Raw genomic sequence first — 18,126 nt, forward strand, 5'->3', positions numbered from 1 at the left:
AACTGCTTGTGTACAAATGCTAGGAGTCTAAAATGGGTGAATTTCAGTACCTGGTATTAAATGAGGATATTGATATAATAGGCATCACAGAAACTTGGTGGGACCATAATAATCAACGAGACACAGTAATATCAGAGTAAAAAATATACAGAAATGACAAAGTAGGTCATGCTGGTGGAGAAGTGACACTTTTTGTGAAAGAAAACATAGAGTCAAATATAGTACAAATCTTAAATGAATCAAACTGTACTACAGAATCTCTATGCATAGAAATTCCATGCTTGAATAATAAGAGAATAGGAGTAGGAATATACTACCAACCACCTGCCCAGGATGGTGACTGTGACTGTGAAATGCTGAAGGAGATTAAAAGAGGCTATAAAATCAGAAAACTCAGTAATAATGGCAGATTTCAACTCACAGATCAGTAACTGGTTAAAAGACTGGAAACAAAGGGTAGGAATAAAGGTCAGTTTTCAGAATGGAGAAAGATAAATAGCGGGGACCCTCGTGTATCAGTACTGGGATCAGTGCTGTTCAAAATATTCATATATGATCTGGGCAAAAGAGTAAACAGTGGCGTGGCAAAGTTTGCAGATGATCTAAAATTACTCAAGATAGTTAAGTCAAAGCACACTGCAAAAAGTTACAAAGGGAATTCACAAAACTGGGTGACTGGTCAAGAAAATGGCAGATGAAATTCAATGGTGATACATGTAAAGTAATGAACATTCAAAAACATAATCCCAACTATACATATAAAATGATGAGGTCTATCTTTCTTGAGTGGTAACAGCTAATTTATTTTGCAGTCATTGTGGATAGTTCTCTGAAACATCTACTCAATGTACAATGGCAGTAAAAAAACCTAACAAAATGTAAGGAACCATAAGGAAAGGTCAAAATAATAAGACCCCCCCTGGGGTGCAATTTTGTCTTTTCTCCATTCCTTTTATTAAGTTCTCATCTGTATAACTTTTTCCAAAACCTTTCTGGACAGTAACCTCAGCCTGTAGGCACACAGACTGTGTCAGCAGGAAACCCCTTCCAATTACTGGCTTTCCCCCAAGCCCAGCAAACTGCACATACATGATCGAGATGAATACAGTACCTTGCATACCTGCAGGACCAAAATCTTGCCTGGTGAGGAATACGGCATGGTCATGGTATTCAGCATGGTCTGGGTCTGAGCGCTGCTGAGAATGGGCCCAGCGGCAGACCTGTTCCAAGCTCCGAGATGGGTTCCCCCGCTCTATCAGGCTGACTGACTGGGGGGGTGAAAAGAAAGGAGGGGGCATTAGTAGGTGACAATGAACCTGACCAGAGTTTTGAGGTAGAGGGTATGGAAGATCCCCAGATAGAGTTTCCACAACATTAAAAATGAAAAAATAGTGTTTTAAATTTCATAGATCATAGCTTAAAGCCAGCAAGGACCACAAGATCATCTAGTCTGACCTCCTGTATGTCAGAGGCCACTAAACACCACCCAGCCCCGCGCTCTAAACCCAAAAGCCAAAATCAGACAGATGAATTACTGCCCTCAAGAGACTAAGCTCTTGTGTCCCACAGGGAGAGAACAGGAGGGGCCAAGGTGCACCGGTGCCCAGTGCCCCTCCGATGGCAGGGAACTGATTGAGATATACCCAGATGATCCCAGCAAGTGACCTGCATCCTGTGCTGCAGAGGAAGGGGAAAAACCCCCAGGTCACTGCCAATCTGATCGGGGGGAACACTCCTTCCCGACTCCATGTACGGCGATCAGTTAGTCCCTGAGCACATGAGCAAGAACCAGGCAACCAAGCAGAGAGAGAAAATGCTTCGTGCCACCTCAGAGTCCTGGCCCACTCCTCTCCAGCCACGGCCATCTCTGATGCTTCAGAGGAAGGAGACCAAAAAAAACACAAACAGAATATATTTGGGACAAAAAAAAATCCTTCCTTGGCTCCTCCCAGAAATTACAGACATGCAGCACCCCCAGGAGTGGAGGCTGTCTGGCACACAGTAAACAGAATAGCAGTATGGGGAGGGCTAATGCTGGACAAAGATCCCAAAGTAAGTGCCTAATCTGATGAAAACCTAGGTAAGATCTTCAAGCACAGCAGAGAGGATCTTGATTGTTAAGTCTTGTTCAGATAACCCATACATAGTAAACTGCATGGAACTCAATTACTGTAGAAGGATGAAAGGCTGAGTTGGCCCTGTCAGGATTGCAACCTGTGGCTTCTAGTTCACCTCTCAATGCTGAGACGTTCTGCTCTTGACTCCCTTGCATCTTCAGTATATCATCATCAATTAGATGCCAGCATTAACACCTTAGCTGAAAGGCCAGACACCCTATCTCCTTCCTCAGATGGAAATGATATTCTATTGTCTGGGGGGTGCCTGCCACACTGTGGGCTGTCTCAAGTCTTTGATCACTACCATCAGGATGCATGCAGTTTCTGCTCACCAGGAATATTTCTCTCATAATCAAATATCTTCCAGGAAATGCTGGTGTTCTGTATCTCCAGCAGCTCATAAAATGTCTATTTGCTCCAGTTCAGCAGTTACCAGACAGAAAAACCCTTCCATCAGTATAGGTTGTGTCTACATTACAGGGTTATGGCAGTACAGCTATGCTGGTAGGGAAGACATACCCTTTGACTCCTTAAAGGTGTTAAGGGTGTTCAAGACCTCAGAGAAAGCTCTTTATGCCATTTTGCTAGCAGCACCACAACACTTTGGGCTTGTGCTGTACATTATAGCACACTTAATGAGAGGATCTCAGTGTTCCACCTCAGCTGACCAGCTTTGTGATTTAAATATTCTAGTAAGTGACAAAATCAGGATTTCAACCCATGATACTTGACTCCCACTCACTGAGAGGCAATGTTGTCTAGTGGACTGAGAAGCAAACTAAGCCTGACTCCAATCCTGGCCCTGACACTGATTCACTGTGTGACCTAGGGCAGTTCACCTAACCTTTCTGTGCTCTGGTTTCTCCATTTGTAAAATAGGAATTCAAATAGTTACCTGATGGACTGTTGTGAGGATTAGTTAATACCTGTCCCCTGCTTTGAAGAGGTGAATCATGAGGGCCCCAGTTTGGGAAAGCATTTCATTAAGTGTATATCCATATTCAGGACAGCACTTAAGCCTATGCTTCACTGGAATTCAATGGGACTTGAGCATGTGCGTAAATCCTGTCCTGAGTAGCAACATTTTCCTGAATTGGGGTTTATGTAAGTGCTAATTATCACTGCTAGTAGACATTAAACCACACGGTTGCTGTGCACTTAATTCCCTTTTGAAAGGCGACAGGGGAGTATTGTGCCTTGACTCTTACTACATACTACACGCGCCCTCCACATTGCTCTTTGTCTTGGTGAAGAGCTCAAAATGAGAGCAGCTATAGCAAAACAAAAACCAAAGGCCACAGAACCAGTCCAAAAAGCTTCTTCTCGCTGCACTGTGGTGTGACAGAAAATCCCTGCAACCAAAAATTAACCTCAGTTAACCAAATAAGATGTTAATTACTGAGAGATTAACCCTCCTGCCCTACCCCTTCCCAAGCCAGCTCAGAGCTGTAGTCAGCAGCAGCAGTGGGGGAAGGGTAAGAGCTCTCAATCAAAAACACAGGGGTACTGTAAGGCACAGATGTCCTCATGTCTGCCTTCTATAGAAGGAAAATCTTTGGAGTCTAGGAATTTCAGCAAGTCTCACGTGAAACTGAGAGCGATTCAAGATAGTTTCGTTTCAGTCTGGCAAAGCCACAGCATGTGACAGCTGCTTACAGAGGGAATGGAACTAATATTTCATATTTAAACAGAAATCTATTCGCCTTTCACACTTTAGCAAAAGATCAAAAATAGCTCATCAGAGCAGGAAACTTGCCTTACTGTTTGTAAAGCATTGTGCAAATTTACCGCACTGCACAAGTTATTTTTAACAACAATAATTGTATCTGCATTTAAAGTAAAGCATTTGCTCCTTTGTTTTTCCATCCTAGCAGGTCCTGTGCTGAAGTTACAATGCTGACTGCTGACCTTGTGAGATCCCAATCATTTCTACGGTAACGGATTTTGATACCACAGACATATGCACAGAGGATTAGCTCAAGGAGAAGCTTGGCTGTGAGGAAGAGGATCTCTAATGCAAACACTAATATAGAACTAGAATGAATCCTGAGTCATCTCCCCAAACATACACACCAATCTGAAAGGAGAGGGTGCAGACAGACAGGGAAGTTAGCTGAAGGTGTTGTTTTTATAGACATAACCCAGTCTGGAAGCTCATTGCATCCCTCAGCCCAAGCCTAAGCATGCTGTATATTGTGACTGTCCTCTTCCCCTAGAGAGCATCTTCTGCTCACTCCACCCCTGTATTTACCTGTCTGTATCCCACCATGATCATTCTGACCAAGACAATGTTAATGTGAACCCCCAAGGACTCGTCGTGGTAAATTTCATCCACCTAAGAAAAAAAACAAAATAGAAAATAAAGTTAAAAATAACCCTGCTATTTTTAAAAAGAAACTGGCTTTTGAAACATCCTCATGTCTTCAACAATAGGCAAACCTCTCCAGATCCTATGACAGTTCAAAGGATCTGTTAGCTTTCTTCATGTGACTATTGATCTAAACAGGTGCAGTGGAACACTAAGGGTATGTCTACACTATGAAATTAGGTCAAATTTATAGAAGTTGGTTTTGCAGAAAATGTGTTTTTACAGTCGATTGTATGTGTCCCCACACAAATGCTCTAAGTGCAGTTAGTTGGCAGAGTGCATCCACAGTACCGAGGCAACCATCAACTTCCGGAGCGTTGCACTGTGGGTAGCTATCCCACAGTTCCCGCAATCTCCGCCGCCCATTGGAATTCTGGGTAGAAATCCCAATGCCTGATGGGGCAAAAACATCGTCGTGGGTGGTTCTAGGTACATATCATCAGGCCCCCCCTTCCGTCCTTCCCTCCGTGAAAGCACTGGCAGACAATTGTTTCGCACCTTTTTTCCTGGGTTACCCGTGCAGACGCCATACCACAGCAAGCATGAAGCCCGCTCGGTTCACAGTCACCGTACGTCTCCTGGGTGCTGGCAGATGCGGTACTGCATTGCTACACAGCAGCAGCTCATTGCCTTGTGGCAGCAGACAGTGCAGTATGACTGGTAGCCATCGTCACCGTACTCCAGGGTGCTCTTTTAGCCGACCTCGGTGAGGTTGGTCAGGGGCACCTGGGCAGACATGGGAGTGACTCAGCCAGGTCATTTCCCTTTTAAGTTTTGTCTCATGGCGATTCAGTCCTGCCAGCAGTCGTACTGCACTGTCTGCTGCCAGCAAGATGTATAAAGATAGATGAAGTCGTTCAAAACAAGAAAAAGACCAGATTTCTTTTGTATTCATTTTCTCTCCCAACTCTCCCTCCCTCCGTGAAATCAACGGCCTGCTAAACCCAGGGTTTTGAGTTCTATCCTTGAGGGGGCCATTCTGTTTCTCCTTGATGCAAAGCCACCCCCTTTGTTGATTTTAATTCCCTGTAAGCCAACCCTGTAAGCCATGTTGTCAGTCGCCCCTCCCTCCGTCAGAGCAATGGCAAACAATTTTTTTCAGCGCAGACGCCATAGTACTGGGAACATGGAGCCCGCTCAGATCACTGCAGCAATAATGAGCACTATAAACACCACACGCATTATCCAGAAGGATATGCGGAACCATAACCTGCAAGAAAAGCGAAACCAAGCGAGGAGAAGGTTTCCCCTGCAATGTGCACATCATGGTGTCAATTGGGCAGGTTCATGGCGTGGAACGCCAATTCTGGGCCCGGGAAACAAGCACAGACTGGTGGGACAGCATAGTGTTGCAGGTCTGGGACGATTCCCAGTGGCTGAGAAACTTTCACATGCGTAAGGGCACTTTCATGGAACTTTGTGACTTGCTTTCCCCTGCCCTGAAGCTCAAGAATACCAAGATGAGAGCAGCCCTCACAGTTGAGAAGCGAGTGGCAATAGCCCTGTGGAAGCTTGCAACGCCAGACAGCTACCGGTCAGTCGGGAATCAATTTGGAGTGGGCAAATCTACTGTGGGGGCTGCTGTGATGCAAGTAGCCAATGCAATCACTGAGCTGCTGATATCAAGGGTAGTGACTCTGGGAAATGTGCAGGTCATAGTGGATGGCATTGCTACAATGGGATTCCCTAACTGTAGTGGGGCAATAGATGGAACCCACATCCCTATCTTGGCACCGGAGCACCAAGGCAGCAAGTACATAAACCGAAAGGGGTACTTTTCAGTGGTGCTGCACGCACTGGTGGATCACAAGGGACGTTTCACCAACATCAACTTGGGATGGCCGGGAAAGGTACTTGACGCTCGCATCTTCAGGAACTCTGGTCTGTATGAACAGCTGCAGCAATGGACTTACTTTCCAGACCAGAAAATAACCGTTGGGGATGTTGAAATGCCTATAGTTATCCTTGGGGACCCAGCCTACCCCTTAATGCCCTGGCTCATGAAGCCGTACACAGGCAGCCTGGACAGTAGTCAGGAGCTGTTCAACTACAGGCTGAGCAAGTGCAGAATGGTGATAGAATGTGCATTTGGGCATTTAAAAGCGCGCTGGCGCAGTTTACGGAGTTGTTTAGACCGCAGCGAAACCAATATTCTCATTGCTATTACTGCTTGCTGTGCGCTCCACAATATCTGTGAGAGTAAGGGGGAGACGTTTATGGTGGGGTGAGAGGTTGAGGCAAATCGCCTGGCCTCTGATTATGTGCAGCCAAACACCAGGGCAGTTAGAAGAGCACAGGAGGATACAGTGCGCATCAGAGAAGCTTTGAAAACCAGTTTCAGGAATGGCCAGGCTATGGTCTGAAAGTTCTGTTTGTTTCTCCAAGATTGAACCCCCTCTCCCCCGGTTCACTCTACTTTCCATTGAGCTAAGCACCCTCCCCTCCCCCCTTCGATCACCGCTTGCAGAGCCAATAAAGTAATTGTTGCTTCACATTCATGCATTCTTTATTTATTCATCACACAAATAGGGGGATAACTGCCAAGGTAGCCCGGGAGGGGTAGTGGAGGAAGGAAGCACCGGGTGGGGTGGTGGAGGAGGGAAGGACAAGGCCATACAGCACTTTAAAAGTTTAAAACTTATTGAATGCCAGCCTTCTGTTGCTTGGGCAATCCTCTGGGGTGGAGTGGCTGGGTGGCCAGAGGCCTCCCCACTGCGTTCTTGGGCATCTGGGTGAGGAGGCTATGGAACTTGGGGAGGAGGGCGATTGGTTACACAGGGGCTGTAGTGGCGGTCTGTGCTCCTGCTGCCTTTCCTGCAGCTCAACCATACACTGGAGCATATGAGTTTGATCCTCCAGCAGCCTGAGCATTGACTCCTGCCTTCTTTCATCAAGCTGACGCCACCTACCATCTTCAGCCCACCACCTCTCCTCGTGGTCATATTGTGTTTTCCTGCACTCTGAGATTGTCTGCCTCCACATATTTTGCTGTGCTCTGTCAGTGTGGGAGGACCGCATGAGGTCAGAGAACATTTCATCGCGAGTGTGTTTTTTTCGCCTTCTAATCTTCGCTAGGCTCTGGGAAGGAGAAACATATGCAGCTGGTGGAGGGAAAAAAAAGGGAGAGTGGTAGTTAAAAAGACACATTTTATAGAACAATGGGTACACTCTTTCACGGTAAACCTTGCTATTAACATTACATAGCACATGTGCTTTCATTACAAGGTCACATTTTGCCTCTTATTGAGGGTCTGCCGGTTTGGTGTGAGAGATCACTCACGCAGGGCCGGGCAACAGAATTCGGCTTGCAGGCAGCCATGGTAAGCCACAGTCTTTTGGCTTCTTTAACCTTCATAACATGTGGGAATGGTTTCAAACAGCAGAGCCCTCATTTCCCATATGAAGTAGCCATTGGGTTGGTCATTTAACATGGGTTGGCAATTTAAAAGGAGGGGCTGCGGTTTCCGGGTTCACATGCAGCAGAAACCCAATTAACCCCCCCCCCACACACACACACACACCCAATTCTCTGGGGTGATGGTTTCACCCCTCCCCCCACCACGTGGCTAACAGCGGGGAAGATTTCTGTTCAGCCACAGGCAAACAGCCCAGCAGGAATGGCCACCTCTGAATGTCCGCTTACTAAAACCACCCTATTTCAACCAGGTGACCATGAATGATATCACTCTCCTGAGGGTAACACAGTGAGATAAAGAACGGATGTTGTTTGAATGCCAGCAAACACTGGTACCATACGCTACAATGCTTTGTTCTGCAATGATTCCCAGCTACGTGCTACTGGCCTGGCATGGTAAAGTGTCCTACCATGAAGGACAGAATAAGGCTGCCCTCCCCAGAAACCTTTTGCAAAGGCTTTGGGAGTACATCCAGGAGAGGTTTATGGGGATGTCCCTGGAGGATTTCCACTCCATCCCCAGACACGTTAACAGACTTTTCCTGTAGCTGTACTGGCCGCAAATTCCAGGGCAAATTAATAATTAAACATGCTTACTTTTAAACCATGTATAATATTTACAAGGTACACTCACCAGAGGTCGCTTCTCCGCCTTGAGGGTCCGGGAGCCCGCCTTGGGTGGGTTCGGGGGGTACTGGCTCCAGGTCTAGGGTGATAAACAGATCCTGGCTGTTGGGGAAACCGGTTTCTCCGCTTCCTTGCTGTGAGCTATCTACAACCTCCTCCTCCTCATCATTTCCTCGCCCTCAAAACCCGCTTCTGTATTGCCTCCCACTCCTTGGACGGAGTCAAAGCACAGGGTTGGGGTAGTGGTGGCTGCATTCCCTAGAATAGCATGCAGCTCATCATAGATGTGGCATGTCCGGGGCTCTGAACCAGAGCGGCCATTTGCCTCTCTGTTTTTTTGGTAGGCTTGCCTGAGCTCCTTAATTTTCATGCGGCACTGCTGCAGGTCCCTGTTATAGCCTCTGACCTTCATGCCATTGGAGATTTTTTCAAATATTTTGGCATTTCGTCTTTTCAGCCAGAGTTCTGCCAGCACAGATTCATCTCCCCTTACAGCGATCAGATCCTGTACCTCCCGTTTGGTCCATGCCGGAGCTCTTCGGCGATTCTGGGACTGCATGGTCTCCTGTGATGATGGGCTCTTCAGGGTGACCTATGCAGGTGAGCTCGCCATGCTGGCCAAAGAGGAAATGAAATTCAAAAGTTCGCGGGCCTTTTCCTGTATACCTGGCCAGTGCATCCAAGGTGAGAGTGCTGTCCAGAGCGGTCACAACTGAGCACTCTGGGATAGCTCGCAGAGGCCAATACCAGCGAACTGCGTACACAGTACCCCAAATTCGACCCAGCAAGGCTGATTTCAGCACTAATCCCCTCGTCGGGGGTGGAGTAAAGAAATCAATTTTAAGAGCCCTTTAAGTCGAAAAAAAGGGCTTCGTCATGTGGACGGATACAGGGTTAAATCGAGATAACGCTGCTAAATTCGACCTAAACTCGTAGTGTAGACCAGGCTTTAGAGGAGACACTGTCGGACAACATCCTTAAAAAGCAGTTTAATATTTTGTCTCTCTTGCAATTGCTTCTTCAAAACTTGAAAATAACACTTACAGTAACTGCTGATCCCTTTCCAGGTAGGGCTGGTATAAGCAGTATCTCTCTGAAGGTTCAAACCCTATTTCAGCTTGTTAATCTCTTTTATCCCATGGGAGTCTCTGGTCACAGTCAAGAGATTCCCTGCTGAGTGATACCTCAAGGATTTACTCCGCCCTTGTGTGGTACAGTAGCATGTTCTTTAATTTCCAGATACTGAACGCAGCAGTGCCAGCTGAACCCCTCTTTCCCCTCACAAGACCGCCAGTGTATTAGCTAGATCTTTCTTCCGAGCTGCTCCTGCACCTACATATAAGAGATTGCCATTTGCTGTAGTAGTTCTGGTTTGGGGGAAGGACTTACGTAGTATCCCAGCTCTGGGGGTGCAGTGCAACAGTCCTTATGAAGCAGGTATTTCTACACGTGGCTTTCATTACATCCATTTTAAAACTCTCTTGGGGAATACAATGCAATCATCCCCCACTGTGGTGGTTCCCTCTCCAAAAGGGTCTTGTTGCTAACTCCTTGAAGAAAAAGGCATTGTACTGGATAAGAAGCAAGTGACACTAGCCCACTACTGGGGGTGTAGTCCCAGAAAGGGGACACCCCAGATCACTCTCAATTGAAGGAGACAAAAGCATGCTGGATGCAGGTCCTTGTCCACACCATGGACCATCAATGGCTATGCAGGGTGTGGAAAGTTTTGCAAATCGCAATTCAGCTAGGTGGACATCCATTCAATGCTTTAAAATGTGCGTTATTGCTTTGATACATCACTGCCCAACCCCCAGCCCTCCAAAAGCACTTCACACCCATCCCCCATACCAAAAAAAACCACCAGGAAAAGCCTCTGATAAAAAGCTTTCAGAGTCTCTCTTCCAGCTATGCTGTTTTGGGCTTTGCTGGAGAAATTGTCCTTCTGCCACTGCCAAGAGATCCTACCAGGGGTTCTTTTTGAGGGGCAGCTGACAGAAATGTCCCAGGGACACCAGAGGATAATACAGAGACAAAGGAAACTTGCTAGATGTGATTCAACTCTCTTCTCTCTCTCACCGCTCCCTTCAGTACACAAGCCCTTTCCTCACCCTCTCAAAGCAGACTGAATTCAATCTGTTCCCACTCACTCTGTGAGGTCTCTCCAGACCACTTCACCTTCTCTCTCCTCCCAGCTCTTCGCCCCTCCCTTCCTTTCTCATGTTTGCTATGCATTCATCTTATGAAGTCCTAACTCACATGCCTCTCCGGAGCAGGAAATGGTTAAAATAATCTTCCCTTGCTTCATTTGAAGAAAAACACTGTAAAGCAAAACGGACAGCAGGATGACAAGGGTAGAATATCCTTCCTTTCCGGGGCGCCTATCACATAACCCACATGAAAACGCCTTTCATTTCTGGAACATAGTGGGCTGTTTGTCTCCAGACAGGGCAAGAGACAGACTCCCTTCAAAAGATGTAACACCAAATAAATATTTAAACACATACACATACACCTACACATAGTCTGTTTGAACAGTCTCCATAGTGACACTTAAACAAAGTCCCAAAGCCTTGCCTAACCCCACTCCCGCTCCTTTCCTCACTCTGATTTTGATATACAAAGTCATACATGGCTGGGTGCAGAATTAGTGTCTTTCTTTTTTTAATAAATGATCCATTTTTAAAAAACAAAATTTCCAAATGATCGGACGCTTTGCTGTCTGATGATATCCCTGTTATCATCAACTGAGTCCAGAACAGCTAGATTTCCCATGGCAAAAGGAGGCCTGCAAGGGTCTTTCCCATCAGCTTCAAAAAAACTTATCTTCCACATATGTTTAAAAGCAGAAATTCAGGTCTTGTCTACCCTGCTTTTCCTGGAAGACCCTCTGGACAGCTTGAGAACTAGTAGGATCATGACATCACATATAACAAGCAGGTGAAACCTGATTGAGTGAGGGGAAGTTATTTTTATTCAGACTGTTTACAATATTTATTTACAGGTTTTGTTTGTTTGTTTTTTCTGTTAACGCCTATTTCATGCATCATGTGCTGTAAGAAGAAGAAAATATCTGTTTCTTAAGATTTAACACCCAGCACCTTACAGTTAAAGTTTTTAATAAAAGTCTTAAAACATAACGGATACCTCCAACAAAAACAGAGAGGAAAAGACTTGACATTCTTTAAATTTCTTAGGTAAATAAAAGCGGGAAAAAATAATTTAAAAAATCAGCCAAGATTTCCAAAAGTCAAGAGTGATTTTGGGTATCTCGTTTTTTGGATGCCCAACTTCAGGCACATTAAAAGACCCCGCTATTCAGAAAGTGCTGAGCAGTGCCCCTCCCCCTCTCTGATAATCAGGTCCCTGTAAATTGTCTCAGGTCGGTCACCAAAAAATCACTAGTCACTTTTAGAGATCTTGGCCCTCAAACCTTCATTATACATCATGGAGAAAAGGGACAAAGCCAAGGTTTATTCTTTGCAGGTCACCTTTAAGAGAGACAAATCCAAGGTCTGAATTCTTACTGCTATTCCCATTGGTCCTTGCCTTCCATAACTCAAGAAAGGGTTTTCCTGCAGTATTTCACCGAGAGAGAGGATATGGGACAGCTTTAGGGGCACAGGAAATAGGTCATTGCAGCAGAAAGGAGCACTAACATGTGCAGGTACTCTTTGTGCCTAGTTATCTCATGAAATAATCTCTGCGTGATAGAATGTGTCAATTTATCATCTGGCCCAACAAAAATTATCATGAAGCTCCAATCTTACAGACCTCACAGGGCTGAGTCTGAAATTTTTTTTTTAAAACCTTGCTACTGCTATTCTCCTCAATAGCCTACTCTGTCCTTTCTTTTGAAAGCTATTGGAGAGTCCTAGAGTAAACAGCTGCCCAGAATAAAATTTTAGACTAATGAACCATATCTGCCAAAAGTGATAACTTGCATCCCAGTACAACTTCCTTAACACACTAATAATGCCTTTTGGGAGATGTAGTCCATTCAAACCAACTATATCCCGGTGGAAACACAAAGGGGGCTGTCTGAAAAGTGGAAGGAATAAAGCCTGAAATACTGAAAATGCTCTTTAAAATGGTTTTATTGATGAAGTCAGCCACTAAGCAAAACACTTGCACAGATGCCAAGAAAGCTAGTCTGTGCGTGCAGCTCCAGTGACAAAATATATACAAAAGCAAGAGAGACATCCGTGGCCCTCAGCCACCCACAAAACAGATGTGAATTTGGCAGAAAAACTGGTCTGTAAAATATTTTGATTTTTATAACATCAGACTTGCCTTTTTCAAATGCTGATCAGGTTAGCTCTGCTATTGGGGGCACACAGCTGGAGTGGGGGTAGGAAGGGTTCCAAAGCTATCAGAGTTGTTTGCTAGTTCCTCAGTCTCCCAACTAAACCACTGGAAATACAAAAGCCAGAAAGAACAGGAGGACTTGTGGCACGTTAGAGACTAACCCATTTATTTGAGCATAAGCTTTCGTGAGCTACAGCTCACTTCATCGAAGTCGTCACAGATTTAAGCAAAAGGTGAACTGGATTGCCAACTATCAGGAAATACATTTAAAACTGTCAGTTACAGTCTATAAAAAAATGTATAGTATGTCAGTAAAAATGGTAAGTTACTTTAAATAGTTTCCTTATTTCATCCCAGAGAGAAATATTTTTCCTTTACTCTTTCATAAATTTGCAGACTATAAGAATCTTTTAAATATGTCATCCATATTTATGGGACTTTTCTGTTTTGATGGCTAAAATTGTGGATTCTTTAAAAATTCATACAGACGTTGTATGAAGCCAGAATTGCAATTTTCCAAACTACATTAATACTTTTTAATGTATGGAACCTAGAATGTATATACTTATTTTGTATTTGAAATGGCATCAGTAATTAAAATCTGGAGTGTAAGTCAATTTGAATACAGTACAACCTTGCTAAATTTCTCTAGGGATTAATACAGCTACTAAGAATTACTGATGTTTGCAAAGGAGTAATTTAAGCCCTGATCCTGCAACTTGTTGTGCACAGGGAGACACAATTAAAGTAAGCAGGACTGCCCGTGCATTTATACAGTCTCGTCACATGCAACAAGCTGCAAATAGCCTTAGACATTTAGGGCCTGGTCCTGCAGCCCTTACTCACACGATTTGTCTCAGTGCTTCCTGTGAGACTGACTACATGCATGCAAGCAAAGTTTGCACAAATGGGCACTTATTCAGCAAGTGCAGTAAGCAAGCAAACAAGCCCAACAAAACAGCAAGGATAATACACCACAAAATGTTCTCTGATAATGTATTCAGCAAATGCAGCTCAGTGGAGCTGTGATAATATTTCATAGCACATTAGTAAGCCTTTTGAAGTATATTTTGTAAAAATAATGAAATATTTGTAGTAATTACTTGATTATTCTTTCTTATTGGAAAAAGAAAGCTTGGTTCTCTGAGAGTCATAAGCAGTTATCTATCCATCTTGGAATTTCTAGCATATTCATCATCATCATATCTCAGCACCAAGATCTGAGAGTCTCTTTGAGAACAGTTCTATCCATAGGTTTCAGAGGAACAGCCGTGTTAGTCTGTATTCGCAAAAAGAAAAGGAGTACTTGTGGCACCTTAGAGACTAACCAATTTATTTGAGCATGAGCTTTCGTGAGCTACAGCTCACTTCATCAGATGTATACCGTGCAACATAGTGATCCAAACTGCACTAGCTACTTACAGACCAGAAAAATATTCTGGCACTGGGAAGTAGAAGAGAACTGGAATTAGTATGACACATTTCATACTAAGTTCATATAGATCTCAAACGTGTTTCCCAAAGCAATGAATTCAAACTTGATCTAGAGTAGCACAATGCTTATGGGAATGGTTGGAGCCATTACGGGCTCAAAAATAGATTACGTAAAAGCAGGACACTGGAAACTATTTTACTGAGAGAGGGAATTCTATCCCTACTCTTTTTTTAAAGGAATGTCTTGGGATCTTTAACTTCCACCTGGACAGCTATATGCAGAAAGAACCTCAGCCTAAAGTCTCCCCCAGATGACTGTTGCTCTAACGAGCAACAGCTAGTAGCTCCTACCTTTTATGTACATAGGTGCTGAAGCAGAAATCTAATTCTCTACCACCAGATAGAAATCAGGGTGGTTTCTACAACACTTTAGGAAAGTAAAGGATACATATCTGATAGAAACGAATGTGACTTTTACAGCTTAATTTAAAAAAAAAAACACACGTGGATCAGCATTGCCCAAGGGGTAAACTGCACAGCATATTTTTTATATCCAGATTATATAATTGATTGAACAAAATCAAAAGTTTCTGCACTGGCAAGACGCACCGGGGTGCGCTGCTTTCCAGTGTGATGAGCCCGACCCCAATCAGGAAGAGTTTCTAGGAGGAACGCCAGCACGGCCAGCTCCTCCTGCCCTCGGGCTAAAGTGCCTGTTGAGTTAGAGAAAAACTGGCAGAGCTTCAAAAGCTCACCAAACGCCAGCTCCTTTCTGAACCTGACAGCTCTGACCTGAAGCGCCTTAAGAAGCATTTTGGCAGCTTATGCCACCCCCTCAACTGGGTTGGACTTGGCAGGAGTAGGAGAGGAGGTAAGAATGAGGGCAAGGAGAGAGGATGGGCAGCAAGAATTTGGGAGGGGAAGGGGAGAAGAGAAGGGAAGAAGGGAGAAAGGGAGAAGAAGAAGGGACATCAAGAAAAAACTTTAGGTTAAATCTGCCAATTGGTAGCAGTTTGTTTCTCTCCACCACGTGAAATAAATCCCTTCCCTTGTCTCCACAACTCAAAGATGATTAATCCTTTGCCATATACACTTATGATTTCAAGTTGGACTGAAGCTGAAGTGGACAGGAGGTGGGGGCACGGAGGGAATCCTTGGCCACTCTTCCTTTGCAGGAGATGCTGTTATGCTTTCCTTTCTAATCAATGGGAAAGATACAGTTACACAGACACTGGAATATCCTGGAACACACTCAAGCCTGCACTGAGTAGAAAAGCAGAGTGGCTACTGCTGATGGAAACCTTCTGTGCACTTGTTTCTAGGAGCAAGCCCCAGAGAATATTTTCATTGCCATGTGAGGAGCATTAAGTGAATGGCATGACTCTTCATGCCCCCTGCTGATACCATTAGCTGGTCAATGTCTTAAAAGAAAAATCCCTCTGTGCAAATACCTTCTCAGCAAATTAAAGGGACCAGACTACATGAAAACAGCTGGCGTTTTAAAACTCTTATTATCAGACTCATCAAATAGATTATATACCCAGCCCCCATAATGCTGTGATGAGGAATACCCTCCAAACCCAACATGTCTATTTAATAAACAAATTTATCACCAACATTATTGCTAATTCCTAGAGTCTACCTATGATTTAGGTGCCCAACAGCAAGAAAAGTCAATCTGTATGACCCTGTCTGGCTGTATAACAGTAGGTAACATCAAAGCTCCTAGGACTGTGCTGACACGGTGGATGATGCTGGTACAGTAAAACAAGAAAGTGAACATTAAAATACTGCATACCATCTCTCCTGTCAGTCACTTGATAACCTTGCCAGTTCCATTAGGTCCTTTCTGAATCCGGCTAGTTCTGGAGGTGAACTTTACAATTCTGCCACATACCATGGGAGCGTTCTGATGCTCCTAATTCACAGTGAGTACTTGCCCAAATACAGCGCATATCACTAATATGTAATCATGCAAGAGGCATTAGAGGTCTGCATGACAACAAAACACATTTGCAATTTCTAGACTTCACTGTCTTTGAGCAATGACTTGACAAAAAAAATAGAATTTTCCAAATGAGCAAAATCAATGACATTTCAAAATCCCAGATCTCAGATTGAGTTTGGCAAGTTCATCTCAAACTAACTTCCGCCCCAATTTCCATGCCAATATGAACTTGTGAAGAATCTTTTCTGGAGCTCTAAGGGGGGTGGGGGGGGGGGGCAAAAGCATGACTTACTATACTAAGTATACTCAGAGCTAATACTAGACAGCACCTTACATTTTTGGGTGACACACAAACTAAGTTGCTCTCCAAACATTTCTGTAAGTTAGGTAAGTGTTATTATCCAGATTTTACATATTGGGAAACTGAGGCACGGAGCAATTGATTTGTCCACAATTGTACTGCAAGTCAGGACTTCCTAGCTTCTAGCACCAATCTTCACCCACTACACAATATGGCTTCTCAACAAAACAATAACAAATGTGTGAAGAGCCTCATATCCAAACAGGCAACCCTCTCTGTTAACCACTTTACAACATACAAAAGAAGCCTGATGAAAGTTATGTTATGACCCTTTTAAGCTGCAAGTGGCTACAACCCTGCTGGATTTGCCCACCACAGAATGTAAATGATTTCCCCGTGTGGGACAGAACTGGCTAAATGATTTTTGCTGGTCCCTTTTGATGGCCACTTAAGACAAGTTTCTCTACATATGAACTTTGAAATAAAAAGGGTAGCTCATACCTTGGAGCCCTTCACATATAGCTGGTGATTAACACTGCCCCTGCTTAGTTACTGTACCAAGTTGTCCCTCCTTGCCCCAATGTCAGCTTTAAGAAGGGACTTTTCACGCTGAACCAGACTTGTAAACCAGTTTGCCTAAATCATAATGCTTTGACAGTTATTTTCTGTATTCACCCTGTCATGGCTGAAGATGTGTGTTTGAATAAGAGCTTTCTCTCCTTCCCCTCCCCTCCCTCCCCCCCCCCCCCCCCCAATATAGCACCACATTCAGCTAGTTAGCCCTTCAAAGTATTCAGGATAATACTTAATTTTTGATATCCCAATCATGGAAGTGACTGTGATCTCAGAAATGCATCACTGTGACTGGACTGCAAGATCTAGGCAAAAAATAAAAATGGCCTGAGAAGGGTAACGTTCCTCATTAAAACACCAATATCTTGGATAAGACTGTCAAGGAAAATTGTAATACATGAAAGGATAAGTGCAAGCCTGTTGTTCTAAAGATTTTCCCCAATGCGGCAATCTCCTTTCCAGGGTTAGAAACCTACAATCCACAGGAAGCTGTTTCTCCAGCAAGATTCTTCCAGAGGAAAATCTTTTCTCTTGAACATAATTGCCATCTAAAAGTAGTTTGATTTTTCTAAAATCTCTTAATAAGGCTTCACTAAAGTTCTGTTTTGCTGAGAACTTACAAACAATGAAATGCTTGACAGAATGGTAGGATGTAAGTCACTCTTCTAGCAGAACTCTGAATCAGGAGGTTTCCTTAGTAACCCAAAACAATAGGAAAATACGAAGTAACTTTGTATTGTCAAGCAAATTCATTGGAAATATTTTATCACCCAGGTTTTCTTAATAGGTAGATGCAGAGCATTGGTGAGAAAACACCAATAGGAAATTTCCTAGGCTGCAGTCTGGTTCCAGTGAAAGAAATCTTTGTCTACCTGCCCACCCCACTACACAGAAGTAGAAAATGAAAATCCTTCTTCCAGCAACTCAGTGAGTTTCCCTCTGCAGAAGGCAGAATTCCTGTTATAGCTACACCATCTTTGTATCTAATGATATTGGTTCTAGTCTGCCTACTGTCTCAGTTCTGCAGGTGGATAA

General features: G+C 44.1%; 1 protein-coding gene across 1 annotated transcript in view; it reads right to left on the minus strand.

The window, feature by feature from the left end:
• The window catches only part of ADAMTS14 (ADAM metallopeptidase with thrombospondin type 1 motif 14), a 106,702-nt gene that overhangs the window by 43,785 nt on the left and 44,791 nt on the right, over nucleotides 1-18,126 (minus strand). Inside the window, exons 5-6 of the mRNA XM_048858432.2 lie at nucleotides 4,369-4,452; nucleotides 1,112-1,268 (exon numbers count right to left, since the gene is read on the minus strand). Coding sequence (XP_048714389.2) covers nucleotides 1,112-1,268; nucleotides 4,369-4,452 — 241 coding nt within the window. The remainder of the gene's footprint in view (nucleotides 1-1,111; nucleotides 1,269-4,368; nucleotides 4,453-18,126) is intronic.

Source organism: Caretta caretta, chromosome 7, assembly GCF_965140235.1.
Source record: "Caretta caretta isolate rCarCar2 chromosome 7, rCarCar1.hap1, whole genome shotgun sequence".
NCBI lineage: Eukaryota > Metazoa > Chordata > Testudines > Cheloniidae > Caretta > Caretta caretta.